Source organism: Arvicola amphibius, chromosome 3, assembly GCF_903992535.2.
Source record: "Arvicola amphibius chromosome 3, mArvAmp1.2, whole genome shotgun sequence".
Classification (NCBI taxonomy): Eukaryota; Metazoa; Chordata; class Mammalia; order Rodentia; family Cricetidae; genus Arvicola; species Arvicola amphibius.
The window spans coordinates 177007614-177024259 of record NC_052049.1 but is presented as its reverse complement, the minus strand read 5'-3'; the positions used below and the strand labels follow the sequence as shown (position 1 = coordinate 177024259).

Below are 16646 nucleotides of genomic sequence, written 5' to 3'. Positions count from 1 at the left end.
CACTAACCTGAGGTCCAGTTTTAGATAGACAGTGCAAAGCTTTCCATGTACGTCCATGAACTTACAAGATAACGGGATCTCTCTTCAGGTGGAAGACCTTTTTTACAACATAATGACAAGGAGGAAAGCCTTGAAAAATCCAAGTGAAGAGTATGGGAAAATTTTGGAAGTTGTTGGCAGGTACTGTCCAAAATCTGGGAGTGAGTCCTTGGGCTCTGTCATTAAAAGAACATGCCCCAGTGCTTGCAAATTAAACTAGGTGCAGACAACAAAACTTACCTATGTGCTACTCTGGTACCAGTTTGCTCATCAGTCCTAAGTCTTGACCCATCTTGTGAGGGGTACAGTTGGTCTCCTTTGGTAGGTTCTTTGCTGGCAGATAACGCAAACTGATCTTAGCTACCTTGTCTCAAAAAGAAATCATTGAATGGTTGCTTATTGGGTAGGAAGAGGTAGCACAGGGCAACAGATGGTCCTCCTGTCCTCTGCCTCTCCTTTGAAGTTCTGTCCTGCACAGTGCTATGACTGGCGTTACCGGGATCCATGGTTTTGTACCCACAGCTCCGGGAAAACTTGTTGGTTGGCAGTCTTTATTAGTATGCCTTGGGAGAGATGGGATTAAAGGAGTTTCCCAAAGCAACTTGGAGGCTGTTAACAGAAGGGTCTCAGGGCACCTAAAAGCAGAATTATGTTTTGATAAATGTAATATATTGGCACAAGTGGCTGCAGCGTGGGTTTGATCCCAAGTGTCTTTGAATCTTAATAGTGGTTTGTGTCAACTGTCTTTTAGTATTTATAAAATATATTTGTCCATACAGGAAGAGGTTTATGTATTAGGTACCCTAACCCTCCTCACTCCCACTACTACAATTGTATAAATCAGTGTCAAAAATGTTCTCAGTGACTCTTTTGGTTCTAAGTGTGGTAAGGTGGAAAACTGTACTTAATAGACACATTCCCTAAGCACTGTTCTCAGCGGTGTTGGTTGACAGAGGCGTGATGAAGTCATCTTCACAGAGCCTGTGGGTACTGGAGCAGGACCAGCTGAGGAAGGAGTAAAGGAGCCAATCATGAAAATAACCCTGTAGGTTCAGACTGGGCCAAGATCCAGTCAGCAGCCTCTAACATTCTGTGTCATGGTTGGCAATGTTGTCTCCATGAGTCTCTGTTGTTTTGTTTTCTTGTAGATAATATAGGTTATACCAAGGTATTTTGATTGCATATATCTTTGTTTAAATCATCTTTTTCTTATAAATCAACCAATTTATTTAATTAAAAGTAGATCTCTGAATTTATTATGTATTTGACTATCCTCTACATAGCTTTTGCCTTTTCTTTTCCAGGTATTCAATACACAATTCAGGCATTAGTTTCTCAGTTAAAAAAGTAAGTCATGATTTTTTTTTAAAGATATATTTATTTTTGTTTTATATGTACAAATGTTTTAGCTGCATGTATTTTTCTGCACCATGTTCATGCTTGGTGCCTACAGAGGCCAGAAGAGGGCATCAGATCCCTTGGAACTGGAGTTGCAGATGACTGTGAGCGCTGTGTGGATGCAGGAAAGAGACTAGTAGCCAGTGTTTTTAATGACTGGTCCATCTCTCTAGTCACTAAATTTGATTTTTGAAGGACAATAGGAAAGAAATGTAGGACATTTTTAAGAAATAATTTCTACTTCTCCAGGCCATTGGATGTCAAATCACCATGCTGTCTGTTCTTTTTCAGCAAGGTGAGACAGTGGCTGATATCAGAACACTACCCAATGCCACGACCGTGGACAACATTCGCTCCATCTTTGGAAACGCTGTTAGCCGGTATGTGAGTAGCCCAGGCATAGTGAAGTCTTTGGAATTCCCTCCCTTGGTTCATCACCCGTTGTGTTGTTCTGAAAGCTGCGGGGACAGTGGAGGCTGCTAGGGCTGGTGTGGTCGGGTGTGCAGGCCTGTTGGTGGATTTCAGGGGGCTGATGTGGTCACTGTCTCACTGGGAGTCAGTGCTCTCTGGGAGTTTTGCCTCCTGAATGCTGTGCCTGTGAATCCGCTTGTTCTTTTGGCTTTCATTTTCAAAATGTTTATAATTCAGAATTCTGTTGCCCTTAATGTTACTGTTGTAATTTAATTTGCTTGTCATTCAGCATTGATTAATTTCCTTTCTTGTTTCAAGATTTGTATCAGAAGTTAGGGGTGAAAAGCTGGATGAAATTTTCTGTTCTTAAAGTCTAGATTTGTGGGTGTTAGCAGAATGGGAAAAGATCTTTACTAACCCCACATCAGACAGAGGTCTGATCTCCAAAATATACAAAAACTCTAGAAATTGGTCATCAAAAGAACAAATAATCCGGGCTGCAGAGATGGGTCTGAGGTGAAGATTACTGCTGCTCTTCCAGAGGTCCTGAGTTCAATTCCCAGCAACCGCATGGTGGCTCAGAACCATCTATGATGGAATCTGGTGCCCTCTTCTGGTGTGCAGGCATACATGCAGGTAGAATGCTGTATACATAATAAATCTTTAAAAAAAATGGAGTACAGACCTAAACAGAGAACTCTCAACAGAGGAATTTTTTAAAAAATATTTATTTATTTATTATGTATACAATATTCTGTCTGTGTGTATGTCTACAAGCCAGAAGAGGGCACCAGATCTCATTACAGATGGTTGTGAGCCACCATATGGTTGCTGGGAATTGAACTCAGGACCTTTGGAAGAGCAGGCAATGCTCTTAACCTCTGAGCCATCTCTCCAGCCCTCAACAGAGGAATATTAAAATGGTTGAAAAACACTTAAGGAAATGCTCAACATCCTTAGTCATCAGAGAAAAATGCACATCAAAACAACTCTGAAATTCCATCTTACACCTGTAAGAATGGTCAAGATCAAAAACACTTATGACAACTTATTCTGTAGAGGTTGTGGGGGAAAGGGAACACTCCTGCATTGCTGGTGGGAATGCAATCTGGTACAGCCCCTTTGGATATCAGTGTGGTAATTTCTCAGAAAATTAGGAAACAATCTTCTTCAAGACCCAGCAATACCACTTTTGGGTATACATCCAAAGGATGCTCAATCATGCCACAAGGACATGTGCTCAACTATGTTCATAGCAGCTTTGTTTATCAAAGCCAGAACCTGGAAACAACCTAAATGCCCCTCAACTGAAAAATGGATAAGAAAAATGTGATGCATTTACACAATGGAGAAAAAAATAATGACATTCTGAATTTTGCAGGCAAATGGATGGAGCTAGAAAACATTTTGAGTGAGGTAACCCAGACCCAGAAAGATAATTATCACATGTACTCACTCATAGGTGGTTTTTAAACATAAAGCAAAGAAAACCAGCCCACAAGTCACAATCCCAGAGAACCTAGACAACAATGAGGATCCTAAGAGAGACATACATAGATCTAATCTACATGGAAAGTAGAGAAAGAAAAGATCTCCTGAGTAAATTGGGAGCATGGGGACCTTGGGAGAGGGTTGAAGGGGAGGGGAGAGGCAAGGAGGGGAGCTGAGAAAAATGTAGAGCTCAATAAAAATAAATTTAAAAAAATTCAGGCATAGTAAATATAGCTTAGACTCATTTTACTTCTTAGCAGTGACAGTAGTGCCCAGCACTCAACACAAACACTTGAAAACACTGAGTAGGTGAGTGGGTAGATAGATGGCCAGATGGTGTGTAGACCTCTCAGGACCTCAGCTGAACTTAGTCTCAGGTCAGGTCTTTCTTTTTCTTTTTCTTTCTTTTTAATCCAGAGTTGGTTTATGGGAAGGAAAGAGCCCTGTTATATATATTATATATATATATATTATATATATATAACGTGAGATTTCTTGTACTTAAAAAAAAAATCTCAAAATTTCTCTTTTCCAAACAGAGAGCTGATAGAAGTTGGGTGTGAAGATAAAACCCTGTCTTTCAAAATGAATGGCTATATATCCAATGCAAACTACTCCGTGAAGAAGTGCATTTTCCTGCTCTTCATCAACCGTAAGTGAGAAAGAGTGAAGTGTCTACACAGAGAGGTTTATGGAACCTGGAGAGTTCCTGACTCACAGGTTAGATTACACAGGGAAATTCATGTCAGAGATTAGCTCTATTTTATCTTAAGTCTGTATCGTTGCCTGTCAGTCTGGTTCATTACCTTGAGCTGTGTAGGCCAGAATGCCTTCCTCATGAGTCTGCATCACAGCCTCTACAAGCAGGCCCTACTCTGACCCTAGGTCAGGGCTGCTTTTCCACATTGTACAGCAGAAAATCAAGACTTGAGTATAGGCATTGTCACTAAAAAGCTGAATCCTAAGACCCTTTTCTTTTAAAGAATTAAATTTATGACACTAAGAATAATTCTAGAAATCAAGGAAGAAATTAAATTAGGTTGAATTAGTTCTTGTCTCTCTGATGACTTATTATTTACATGATTCTTATTAAGTAAGTGCAGTTTGATTTTTGGATTTGTGTAGCTTAGTTGTGTATAGCAAGTGTTCAATGGAGCTAGAGTAACACTGCCTCCCAAGCCCCAGCAGTGTGAACTTAGCTGCTGTTCAGATGCAAGAAGCATCTTTCCATGCATTTGATTTTTCACATTCTTATCTTCAAAGTTCTTTTTTTTTTAAAAAAAGCAAAATTGGAGTTTAATAAAAATCAGTTTTTAATACAGATTTAAGATAGGTATTGAAGGAATGAGAGAGGAAGAATTAAAAAGAGGATAGTACACATCTAAGACAAGGGTATAGGCTTTTAAAATAAGTTTATTTTGGATTTATTTATTTTGAGTATGTGAATGTTTTGCCTCCATGTATGTTTGTCAATAATATGTTTACCTGATGCCTTCGAGGTAAGAACTGGCCAGATCCCCTGGACCTAGAGTTAGGTGAACCACCATGTGGATGCTGAGAACTAACCTGGCCCTTTGCAAGAGCAACACATGCTCTTAACTGCTGAGCATCTCTCCAGCCCAAGAGTATGGGCTTCCTTAGAGAGATGCATTTACTTTGTTTCTAGGTTTCATGGGATTTTCATGCTTCCTTTGTGGCCATCTTCAGCTCCCCTCCCCTCGCTGTGCCTTCCGTGTTGAGTAGTCCGTCTCCATCTTCATGTCACAGGGACCCAGCCCATGCCACCCTTGTCCTCCTAACTGACTTCTGTGATTTCCAGTTCATTCATTTTTCTGTAAACTTGATGATTTCATTCCATTGTGTGTATGGACCACAGTTTCATTGTTAATCTGGTGATTAACATCTAAGGTGGTCCTATTTTCTTGCTGTTGTAAATAATGCAGCAGTGTACATGAACGTGCGTGTATCTCTGTGGTGTCTTACAGGTCCTTTGCCTTTATTGGAAAGCATTTTATCCTAATTTTAGTTCTCATCTTTTTTGTTTGCTATTGGAAATTGAATATTTTTTTCCTTTTTTTCAGTAGTAAATGGCTATAAATGTCTCAAACTGTACTTCTTAAAACAGATTGTTATTTATTTTTATAAATTCTTTTTTATTTACTTTTATTTTTGTGCGCGCACGTGCTCATACATGCACAATGTGGGAGTGCAGTGCCTGCAGAGGCCAGAAGAGAGAACTGGATCCCTAGAGCTAGAGTTGCAGGTGGCTGTGGCTGTCTGCTGTGTGTGCTAGGGTCCTGTGTAATAGCAGCAGCAAGTGCTCAGCTGCTGAGCCCCCTCTCTAGCCTCCAAATCATGCGTGTTTTACAGCAGTTGTTCAGAGAGGTCCAGGAGGAGTTAGGAGAGGCCAGCCACTGTTAGACAGCTTCTGTTAAGGCGTTTCTATTAGGAGCCATTGTCTCTTCCCTACCAAGAAGTATTAAGCCTGCTAATAAGGCTTTCCACATCTAAGGCTTGGGAATAACATCTTTATTTGTTTTGTTCTAAACATAAGAATTACAGCATGCGGGACAGTGTGAAGGCTCAGCTGGTATAGGCACTTGTCAGCAAGCCTGATGACCTGCCACATGGTGGCATGAGAGAACTAAGTCCTGCAAATTGTCCTCTGTTTTAGTTAGGGTTTCTATTTCTGTGACCAGACAACATGACCACAGCGAGTCTTAGAAAGGAAAACGTTTAATTGGGGTGGCTTACAGTTTCAGAGGCTTAGTCCATTATCGTCATGGTGAGAATGGCAGCACACAGACAGACGTGGAACTAGAGAAGGAGCTGAGAGATCTACACCTGGATCTTCAGGCAACAGAAGGAGACTGACACACTGGGCAAAGCTTGAGCACAGGAGACCTCAAAGCCCACCCCCACAGTGACACACTTCTACCAACAAAGCTGCACCTCCTAATAGTTACATTCCCTATAGGCCAAGCATTCATAAACATGAGTTTATGGGGTCCATACCTATTCAGACCAATACATCCTCTGACCTCCACATGTACCCCTGCCGCTCCCCACCCCAAAGTAAATCAGTGTTTTTTTTTTTGTTTGTTTGTTTTTTTTTTTTTTTTTAAAAAGAAGAAGAAGAAATAACTATTCTGATTACACTTGTTGACTGCGGAGCAGACAAACAAGTCAGTTAAGTGTCATTTGACTGCCCTTGTTTCTGATGGGTCCGTGTACCATAGTCTGTGTTAACACTGGTCAGTTTGTTCATTATGGCAAAAAGAGGCAAGTCTTTGTCCTACTGTGCATGCTCACTTAGGAAACAGAGGCAAAGGTCACTGTGATAGCCAGCCTCACCTTCAGAGACCTTAGCAGATTGTTCCATCTGTCTTGTCAGATGCACCACCAGGCCTGTGTGATCACTAAAAGAATGTAATAGTCTCCTTGTTGATAAAGCCATCACTATTTTTGGAAATAAAAAGATGTGGCATATCCTTGGCTGCCAGTTCACAGGACAACAGTTCATTAAGCTATCTGTCTCGGGAGAAAGGAGAGCTAGGTTTTTCTGAAATGGTTCTTTCTCTGTTATTAATATTAACTTCACCAAGCCTGGGTCATTTAAATCACCTTAACCATGCAAGGAACTGTTTGTATTGCCTGAAATACTAGAAAGCTTGCTCTTACCTTTCATCATTTGTATGGAACCTGTTGTGGATTATTATTTTAAGATGTGCTACACTTGTATGTGCTGTGGAATATTTGTTTAGTGTTACAAAGATGCGTTGCATTTTTTTTTTTTTTTTTTTTTTTGGGTGGAGGAATTGAGACAGAGTAGTTTGGGAACCTGTACTGGAACTACCTCTTGTAGACCAGGCTAGCCTTGAACTCACAGAGATCCTCCTGCCTCTGCCTCTCTGAGTGCTGGGATTAAAGGCATGTGCCACCACTGCCCGGCTGTGTTGCATTCTTTTATGTTGCATTTGTTGAACTTTGTAAAACTGTGTTACTGTGCCTGTCTAAAATACCTGATTGATCTAATAAAGAGCTGAATGGCCAAGAAGTAGACAGGAGAGAGAAGTTGGTGGGGCTGGTGGGCAGAGAGACTAGATAGGAGGAGAAATCTAGGGAAGAGAGAGCAAGGAATGAGAAAAGGAGAAGAAAAAGACACTGGGGGCCATACCACCAGCCACAGAGTAAGAAAGAAAGAAAGATATATAAAATAAAGAAAGGTAAAAAGCCCAGAGGCAAAACATAAGTTAGAAAAGCCGACTAGAAACAAGCCAAGCTAAGACCGGGCGTTTCTTAGTAAGAATACTTCTCTGTGTGTTTATGTGGGAGCAGGATGGAGGGTCCCCCCTAGAGTAAAACAGCCAACTACAGGAACCCTGCTGTTGGAACCCCTTGGGCAGAGGTGGCTGTTGTCTCATCTCACAGGTGTCACACACACCTCTGTCATAGTGCTGCACACTAGGCTGGAGCGAGTTGTTCATCACCACATATCTCAGCACTTGGCATGTGTGATGGGGAGCTTTGTCTTTGTGAACTGAAATATCCAAGGGCTGCTGAGGTCCAGAGACAGCGAAGTTAATATACAGGAGCTGGTGGGAGGGGCGATGAGGCAGAATTGGACATCTAATCTCCGCTGCTTGAGCGGGAGGAAGAGCCCTGAGCCCTAGTGAGATGGCTAAAGTGGTGACAGGTAGGGGGTGATTGTTCCTGGCATCTGATAAGGCTGTCACTCCCGAGGTCTTCTTCCCAAGGCGACTTCATGACCATGTAGGTAAGCACCTGTGACCTCGTCCTGAAGGACAGTTTTGAACTGAGTACTTGCTTTTTTGTTTTTCAGACCGGCTGGTAGAATCAGCTGCCTTGAGAAAAGCCATAGAAACTGTATATGCAGCATATTTGCCCAAAAACACACACCCATTCCTGTACCTCAGGTAACGCAGTCAGACTCCTCGGCGCCCTCGGGGAAAGAGATTGCCTAGCAGTGTTCAGCCAGGGGAGATCCTGGGCACTGCTGGTGTATGGATGCTCTGTCCCTCCCCACAGGAAAGTGGTCCAGTTCTCACTCAGGGACTCTGTGGTTCCTCCTGCTGGGGTCATGAAACAGCATTCCCCCTGTCCTGTGGGGAGTCTTTAAACATTTTTAAAGATTTTATTTGTTTTTCTAATTGAGAGGAGAGACAAAGTGAACAAGCAAGCATGGGACATGGAACACATGTGGAAGTCAGAAGGCACATTCATGGGGTCAGTTTTCCTCTTTTATCTTTATGTGGGCTCTGGTTGGTGAGCCTGCATGGTAACCGCCTTCCTGTGGAGGTCTTGTCTTCAGTGCGGCAGACCCCAGGGACGTAGTCGGTAGTCACGCTTCAGTTGTCACTCAGTGTTGGGACTTGCCTTCTTCAGACCAAACCCCATAGTGCTTTCAAAAAAAGAAAGAAGGAAGGAAGAAAAAAAGGCAGGGTCTCTTCTTTGTTTCTTGTCTTGCTTTTCTGAAAAAAGCCTCTCAAAACCAGCATGAAGAGTGACCATTCTCTTTGCAACAAGGTTACTCAAGGGCCCAGCTTGTACTGAGTTCTTTCAGGTTTGAAACCTTAGCCTTCTGGCAGAAACTCTGTTGGAAGTTTATTCTCAGCTGAACCTTCTGGAACAGTCCTATAAATCCAGTGTTTTGGAGAATTTTAAGTTCGAGGCCAGTGTAGCAAGAATCTATCTCAAAAAACATTTTCTTTGTTCTGATCTCACAGAAATGAGAGGAAGCTTACGGTCTGAACTATGGTTCAGAATGGTTTTAGGTGAGAGCAGGCATGCTCAGGGTGTTGTGGCCATAGACTAAAGTAGTTTTCAGATGTAGCGTGTAGTTGTTGACACCATTCCATGTTTCCTTGCTAGGAATAAATCCGTAATGTCATCCATCAGCTGTTCTGTCTTTGATATAAACGGGAGATAGAAATCATGCAACAGAACAAGGAAAGTAATGAAAAATTTGCATACTGAATTCAAATTGGAGTTGAGTAGTGAGATATGAGTGGCAGGAAGAGCAGCTGCAGAGAGCAGCCATCCCCAGTCTGGGATTAACAGAGCCTCTTGCCTTCCATCACTTGGTGAAACACTGACTGTGGCTTGCCGTGCTGGGAGAAGTGAGCGAGGCAGATCTCTGCACTGAGGACCTGCTGTGGGGTGTACTGCCCGCCAGAAGAAATGACTTGCCGCTGGCTCTGTGTACAAGAGGTGTGGCATGTTTGCTCCCAAAACTGACTTAGGAAACCCCTCCTGTCGTCCCTGTAGTTGCCTCTGCTGACAGGGCTTCATCTCACAAAACTCCATTATCAGTAAGCCCTGAAAGATGGACTTGGAGCAGGGGAAAGACCTCTTGAGTTGACTAGCAAATTCTTCTGTGTCTATTTTTTTTACCCCTTGAAAAGTGAGAGGGAACAGTTTGATAGTCGCCCTATCTTTAAAGCTGAGAAAACTTGCAGGGAAGTTAGGCACCTGCCTGAGCACAGTCCAGCAGCGGTTCTAGAGTGCTGACGGCCGACCTGTAATAACCTCCATATACATGGATGGTGCCTTATGTAGACTTCATTCCCACTGTAAGTCTGTGCAATGAGGAGAGCCAGTGTGTCCACCCTGGAAGCTGCATGGCCCCTCGGTGTCAGAGATGGCCCTCAGTCTCTCTGACTTGATCTTCAGGTTTGAGGCCATGTGATTGGGCCTCTCCACACTGTCTAGTCACCCTGTAGTTTTCCCCCATCATTTGGTTTCTCTCCTGTTTTTTCATGCCAGTTTGGAAATCAGTCCCCAGAATGTAGATGTCAATGTGCACCCCACCAAGCATGAAGTTCACTTTCTGCATGAGGAGAGTATACTGGAGCGTGTGCAACAGCACATTGAGGGCAAGCTGTTGGGGTCCAATTCGTCCAGGATGTATTTCACCCAGGTGAGGGCATCTACCTCCACAGTCTCTCTGGGCCTCTGCTGCTTTAAAAGGTGCTCCATATCGTGGAAACTCAGATTTTTTTTGTTATAATTTCGAATTGTCTTTGTGTTGCTTTGATAGTTTTCTTAAAGGTAACATTTTCCTCTGGAATTTATGTGTTTGTGTGTGTGTGTGTGTGTGTGTGTGTGTGTGTGTGTGTGTTCCATGCACATGTGTGCTGGTCATACATTCATACTTGTATGTTGAGGCCAGAGTAGGATGTTGAATTTTTTTTATACCTCCTTGTAGCCTTGAGAATGGCTTTCCCTGAACTGATGCTCTCTGAGTGAGGGTGACTGGCAAGTGGGCTCTCAGGATCTGCCTGTCTATGCCCCAATAGCTGGGTAATAGATGCTTGTAGCCAGACCAGACTTTACTTGAGTGCTGGGCATTTGAATCAGGGCCCCATGCTTACACAGCAGATATTCCTACCATGGAGCCTTCTTCCCAGCCCGTCTTCTGCACTGTGAGTGTCTTCAGGACAGGTGTTCCCTTTTGAATGGAGCTGTTACTTTGTTTTTTTATTCACATTTCTAAGCAGAGTTAAAATTAAATAGTACATATACCTGTTATCCATCATCAGCATTTTGCCCTACTGGTTGTAGCTATTCCTATCTTCCTTAGGGAAGAGAAAAGTAAATCTGAAAGCACATTTTAGACATTTATTTCTTCCTTAATACTTCATCATACATCTAAAATTTTCTTGCATAACCATAATATAAATACTATACCTAAAAGAAATTAGTAGCAGTAACATTTATATTCAATGTATGCATTATCTATATTCAAATTGCATCTATATTCATATGTTTTAATTATCAAGAGAGTCTGTTGATTACCAGCCTTGTTCAAATCTGTATCTTGTGATGGTCTATTGTTACATTTTTAAATCTATTAGGTTGGCGCTCTCTCTCTCTCTCTCTCTCTCTCTCTCTGTGTGTGTGTGTGTGTGTGTGTGTGTGTGTGTATTTATTTTTATTTTGGGGGAAACAAGGTTTTATAGCCCAGGTTGGCCTTGAATTTACTTGTGGCTGAGAAACCTTGAACTAATGATCCTCCTGCTTCTGCCCCCCAAGACCTGGGACTACAGAAGTGTGCCACCAGGCCTGTCTTTAAGTCCCTTAAGCCCCTTTGAATTAAGTAAAGCCTCTCCCTTTCATTTCTCTACGGGGAGATGTACACCTGTACTCTGGTGAGCATGTGGAGATCAGAAGGTGACTTTAGGAGTCAGTCCTCTCCTTCTAGCATGTGGCTTCCAGGAGTTAACTCAGGTTGTCAAGCTTGGCAACAAGCCCTATCACCCACTGAGCCATCTTGCCAGCCCTGGGCTTCTCGTTTTTAAACTTGCTGTTCTCATTGACTTCTCTAGGTTTCCTGTAGCATAATTTGTACATTTGGCTTGGCCGATTGTTTCTTTGTGTCACTAGTTAGCTCTCTCTGATCCCTCTGAATTGCCTTGGAGTTGGAAATTAGAGACATAACTATATTCAGACACAAGACGTTCTTTTTTAATTAATTTACTTTTTATATTATGTGGATTGGTGTTTTTCTTGCATGTATGTCTGTGTGATTCCAGGGTGTTAGATCCCCTGGAACTGTAGTTACAAACAGTTGTAAGCTGCTATGTGGGTACTGGGAATTGAATCCAGGTCCTTTGGAAGAGAAGCCAGTGCTTTTAACTGCTGAGCTATCTCTCAGTCCTTCAAAAACATCCTAGAGGGGGCTGGAGAGATGGCTCAGAAGTTAAGAGCATTGCTTGTTCTTCCAAAGGTCCTGAGTTCAATTCCCAGCAACCACATGGTGGCTCACAACCATCTGTAAAGGGGTCTGGTGCCCTCTTCTGGCCTGCAGGCATACACACAGACAGAATATTGTATACATAATAAATAAATAAACAAATAAACAAACAAATAAATAAATCTTAGAATCTGTTTACTTGTAAATTTTGTTCATTCTAGTTTCATCCCTCAAAAAAAAAAAAATCCTCAGATCTTAAGTTTTCCACGCAGTTTTCCATACTGCCAGTGACTGTCTCTCACAGTACTGTAAATTCTCATGTTCCATAGAATTTAGCATTGAGGTATTTGTCCCCATGTCCTGCTTAGTGATGTTAAGGACATTTACATTGTTGATCTGGCTTGGAACATCCTGAATCAATCAGTTTGCCAGATGACTGTCAGCCCTGCCCTCCCATTCACTTGACACCAGTCATTCTTCATCTGAAGATGTCCGTTGTTGGGTCCATTCATGTGTCCATCTTCCTCTTTTTGGTGGTGAGTATGTAAAATAGACAAGCTATAAATATAAATTGCTGGCATGCTTCTGCTGTGAGTGTATGGGATGCGGCTGAGGCTTCTCTGTGGGAACCAGCTGGGCTGTGAGAGAGATAGCACACAGTGAAACATGAACCTGAGTGGCAAGTGCTTGCACCCATAGCAGGAGTCCATTGGTGTGAAACCCATGCTGGCTGCATCAGAATCATCCCCAGGGCTTTGCCGTGTTTAAACTGTGAACGTCAAGATGCCAGGAGAATCTGTTGAACACTCTGCATTCCTCTTGGTCAAGGCGTAAACACATCACCCTCCGTCACAGTGAATCTTAGCGTTCAGTGGGGCTCTCTGCTCTCTCACAGTAGGACTGCTGTTTCGTAGCTAGAATCCAGGGCCTGGGGCTCCCTGCTTCTGGGATTTTAGACTTCAGTTAGGCTTCAGTGTGTTTACAAGTGGAATTCTGAGGACATAGTTTAGTGGTAGAGTACTTGTTTAGCAGGTGAGAGGCCTGGGGTCAGTCCCCTGACAAAGAAATTTTAAAACAAAACAAAACAAAACAAAAAACCAAAACAGTAGAATGCTAGTTGCCAGGGCCTGGGATGAGGGGAAATGGAAGCCGAGTGTGAGTTGGGAGGGTGAAAAGGTCTGGAAGTAGATGCACAGCTGTGTGAATGTACTCACTGCCATGCACTGCCACGGTGTTCTCGCTTAAAAATAGCTTAAAATGGTATGTTGTAAAATTCTAAAAAAAAAAAATGGTATGTTGTATGCTGTGTGTGTTTTACCATAAAAATAAAATAGGATCTTTTCATAAGTAGTAAAACAGACAAGCTATAAAAACTTTTCACTTTTCATTTCAACATTATTTTAAGATTATAAGAACTATAAGAACTTTGCTTGATTTTTTTTTTAATTTTATGCCTATGAACATTTTATACTCCTTTAATAGATTTGTTTCTGTACTAACTGGTATGACTCCTTCTGGCTCTGATGTCTCCACCCACTACTGCTGGGGGTCTGCACACTTATGTACTAAAGTCTGTCCTCCTCTTCTGTCTTCTCTTTTGAAACAGACCTTTCTTCCAGGACTTGCTGGACCCTCTGGGGAGGTGGTTAAGCCCACAACAGGTGTGGCGTCCTCATCTGCCAGTGGAAGTGCTGACAAGGTCTATGCTCACCAGATGGTCCGCACAGACTCCCGGGACCAGAAGCTCGATGCCTTTTTACAGCCTGTGAGCAGGACTCTGTCCAGCCAGCCCCAGGACCCTGTCCGAGGGGACAGGACAGAGGGCTCTCCTGAAGATGCCATGCAGAGAGACGAGGAGATGGTTGAGCTTCCAGCCCCCGCTGAAGCAGCTGCCACGAGTCAGAACTTGGAGAGGGACGCAGTACAAGAGGTTTCAGAAGAGGCACAGAAAGCAGCACCCACTTGCAGTCCAGGCAACCCCAGGTGTGTCCCCTTGTTCCTCACTAAAGCTGTCTTCCAGCAGGGTCTCCACAAACAGACTGGGACAGGGCTGTGGCCTTGTATTTTGTCTGCATCTGACAGTGGCTCACGTGGTTTCCTGTGAGAGTTCTTAAACGTCCGTGGTTTTATGTGTTAGTAACGCATCGGAAAGAGCACAGATGCAGCTTTTAAAGCATTTTGACAAACCCTTGACACCCTATGTGACTGGAGAGAAAAGCCTAAAATGGCTCTTCCATCCTCGCCTCAGCTGCTGTTGCTCCTCAGAAGCTGCCCAGTTACAGAATTCCCTGAAGTTTATGAGCCTATGGGAGAAGAATGAGTGTAAGGAGATAGAGTAATGGAACTGCCATTCAACCTTGGGCCTTTCTAGTGCATGCTTTAACAAGTTCCCAGATACTGATCCCACTGAGCCTATGAGGTAGCCATTCTTCGTTTCTTGAGCAGGTAGTGACCTAGTGCTCAATTCAGAATCACTTGCCCGAGGTGCATGCTTTTCTAGAGATGCTATCAGGAACTCTGGCGCTGAAGTGAGCATTGCACTCGGATGTACTGCTGAACTGCACTTTGCTCATTCCTGCATTGTCCTGCCAAGACAGTTGGCTCCTAAGGAAGCTTTTCCAGAGAATAAAATGATGCAGGTATTTTCCAAGCATGGGTACTTTATATGTATTATCTTATTTAATGTTCTTACCCTGCCAAGGAAATAATTCCACTTGTTCATCATTTGGGGAACTAAGTGTTATTTATCATAGAGCAGTCAGAAAATGTTAAAGCAAAAATAGGGTTCTGTTCCTACTGCTGAAAGCCTTCCCAAGGCTTCCCGTTGCAGGCAGGATGACAGCCTAACCCTCATTTGCTGGCTTCCCCCTCCTCCTCCTCGCGGTACTGTCGCCCATGGTTCTTGTGGCTGTCCTGGACCGGCCGAGCTTAGACCCTTCCACTGCCCTTGGTGTTCCTCACCCTGGAACTCTGGGTCTTGTCGCTCATATCTCAGTTCACACGTCACCTTTTCCCAAAGGCATTGTCTTAGTTACTGTTCTGTTGGCAAGAAGAGACACCGTGACCAAGGCAACTTATAATTTTAATTAGGGGTTTACTTAGAGTTCAGAGGGTTAGTCCATGATCGTAGCAGGAAGCGTGGCAGTAGGCAGGCAGCAGGCATGGCGCTGGAGCAGTAGCTGAGAGCTTATTCCCATTTATAAGTTGGAGATGAAGTGAGAGAGACTGGGCGGGAGTGGGCTTTGAAACCTCAGAGCCCCCAGTGACACAGCCCTTCCAACAAAGCCGCACCTCCTAATCTTCCCAAACAAGTCGACCACCTGGGGACCAGGTGTTCAAATATGTGAGCCTGTGGGGTCGTTCTCACTCAGACCACCACATTGTCCATTCAGACAGAAAGCTCCGCTTCCTCTTACATCCTATCAGTCTGTTATGTGACCCTGACCTTGTACTTTCTTACTAGCATCCACTACTACTAAAACTTTCCTTAGACTAGAAAGAAGGTTCAGTAGTTAAGAGCACTGGCTATTCTTATAGATGACCCAGCTTATGGATGACCCATTATTCTTAGCACCTACAATGTCCACCATGTCACAGGTGTCTGTAGGTCCACTCCCAGGGAATCCAGTGCCCTCTCTGACCTCTACAGACAACAAGAATTCATCTGGTATACAGACATACATGCAGACAAAACAGCCATAAACATAAAATAGCATTTTAATTAAGCATTTAAAATTGGACTTTAAAAGTCTTTTTCTGTTGCCAACTTTCCCACTAGAAAGCAAGCATGAGGGCTTCCCCTAAGAATGTGTCCACTGCTCTATGTAGCTGGTGCGTATCAGTGTCACGTGGGTAGACAGACGTATGGATCTTGGAATCAAGGATGAGTGGGGCTTGACAAGGCCAGTTTACTTGCTTAAGGCCTTTGCTATCTGAGGATTGTCAGAGAAGTAGCATGACACAGGACAGCCGCTGACCTGCTACGGCACAAAGAAGCTGCTCCTTTCTCTGAAGTTCAGCACATACACTGAGTAAAAAGAATAAAATGGAGCTGGACAGTGGTGGCGCGAACCTTTAATCCCAGCACTCGAGCTAGGAGGGTCTCTGAGTTCGAGGACGGCCAGGGCTCCACAGAGAAACCCTATCTCAGGAAACTAAAAATAAATAAAATGGAAGGATGGTGAGCTGCCAGTTCTTCCCCTTCACTGCAGAAAGAGACATCGGGACGATTCTGATGTGGAGATGATGGAGGATGACTCCCGGAAGGAAATGACGGCTGCTTGTTACCCCCGGAGGAGGATCATTAACCTCACCAGTGTTTTGAGTCTCCAGGAGGAAATTAACGAGCGAGGCCATGAGAGTACGTAAGTGCTGAGATCTGTGTGGCACTTGGGGTTTTGGAAATGCAGAGAGCGCTCAAGCTGTCAGGCAGGCACTGCCGTGTGCTGCTTGGACAGGCTGTTTTCCTTACACAGAAGACAGTTCTCAAGGGGAAGAGTAGGACTTTAGGCAGAATTAACTGGCATTCCTAGTAACGAAAGGGATTAGCACAGTGGTCATTGCAATTGTTTCTACTTTGTTTCTGCTTTTA

General features: G+C 43.4%; 1 protein-coding gene across 3 annotated transcripts in view; it reads left to right on the top strand.

The window, feature by feature from the left end:
• Nucleotides 1-16646, top strand: part of Mlh1 (mutL homolog 1) — a 38072-nt gene that overhangs the window by 10019 nt on the left and 11407 nt on the right. For all 3 annotated transcript variants that reach the window (XM_038321633.2, XM_038321635.2, XM_038321634.2), the window contains exons 6-13: nt 89-180; nt 1344-1386; nt 1729-1817; nt 3879-3991; nt 8183-8276; nt 10126-10279; nt 13662-14038; nt 16267-16415. In XM_038321633.2, coding sequence (XP_038177561.1) covers nt 89-180; nt 1344-1386; nt 1729-1817; nt 3879-3991; nt 8183-8276; nt 10126-10279; nt 13662-14038; nt 16267-16415 — 1111 coding nt within the window. The remainder of the gene's footprint in view (nt 1-88; nt 181-1343; nt 1387-1728; nt 1818-3878; nt 3992-8182; nt 8277-10125; nt 10280-13661; nt 14039-16266; nt 16416-16646) is intronic.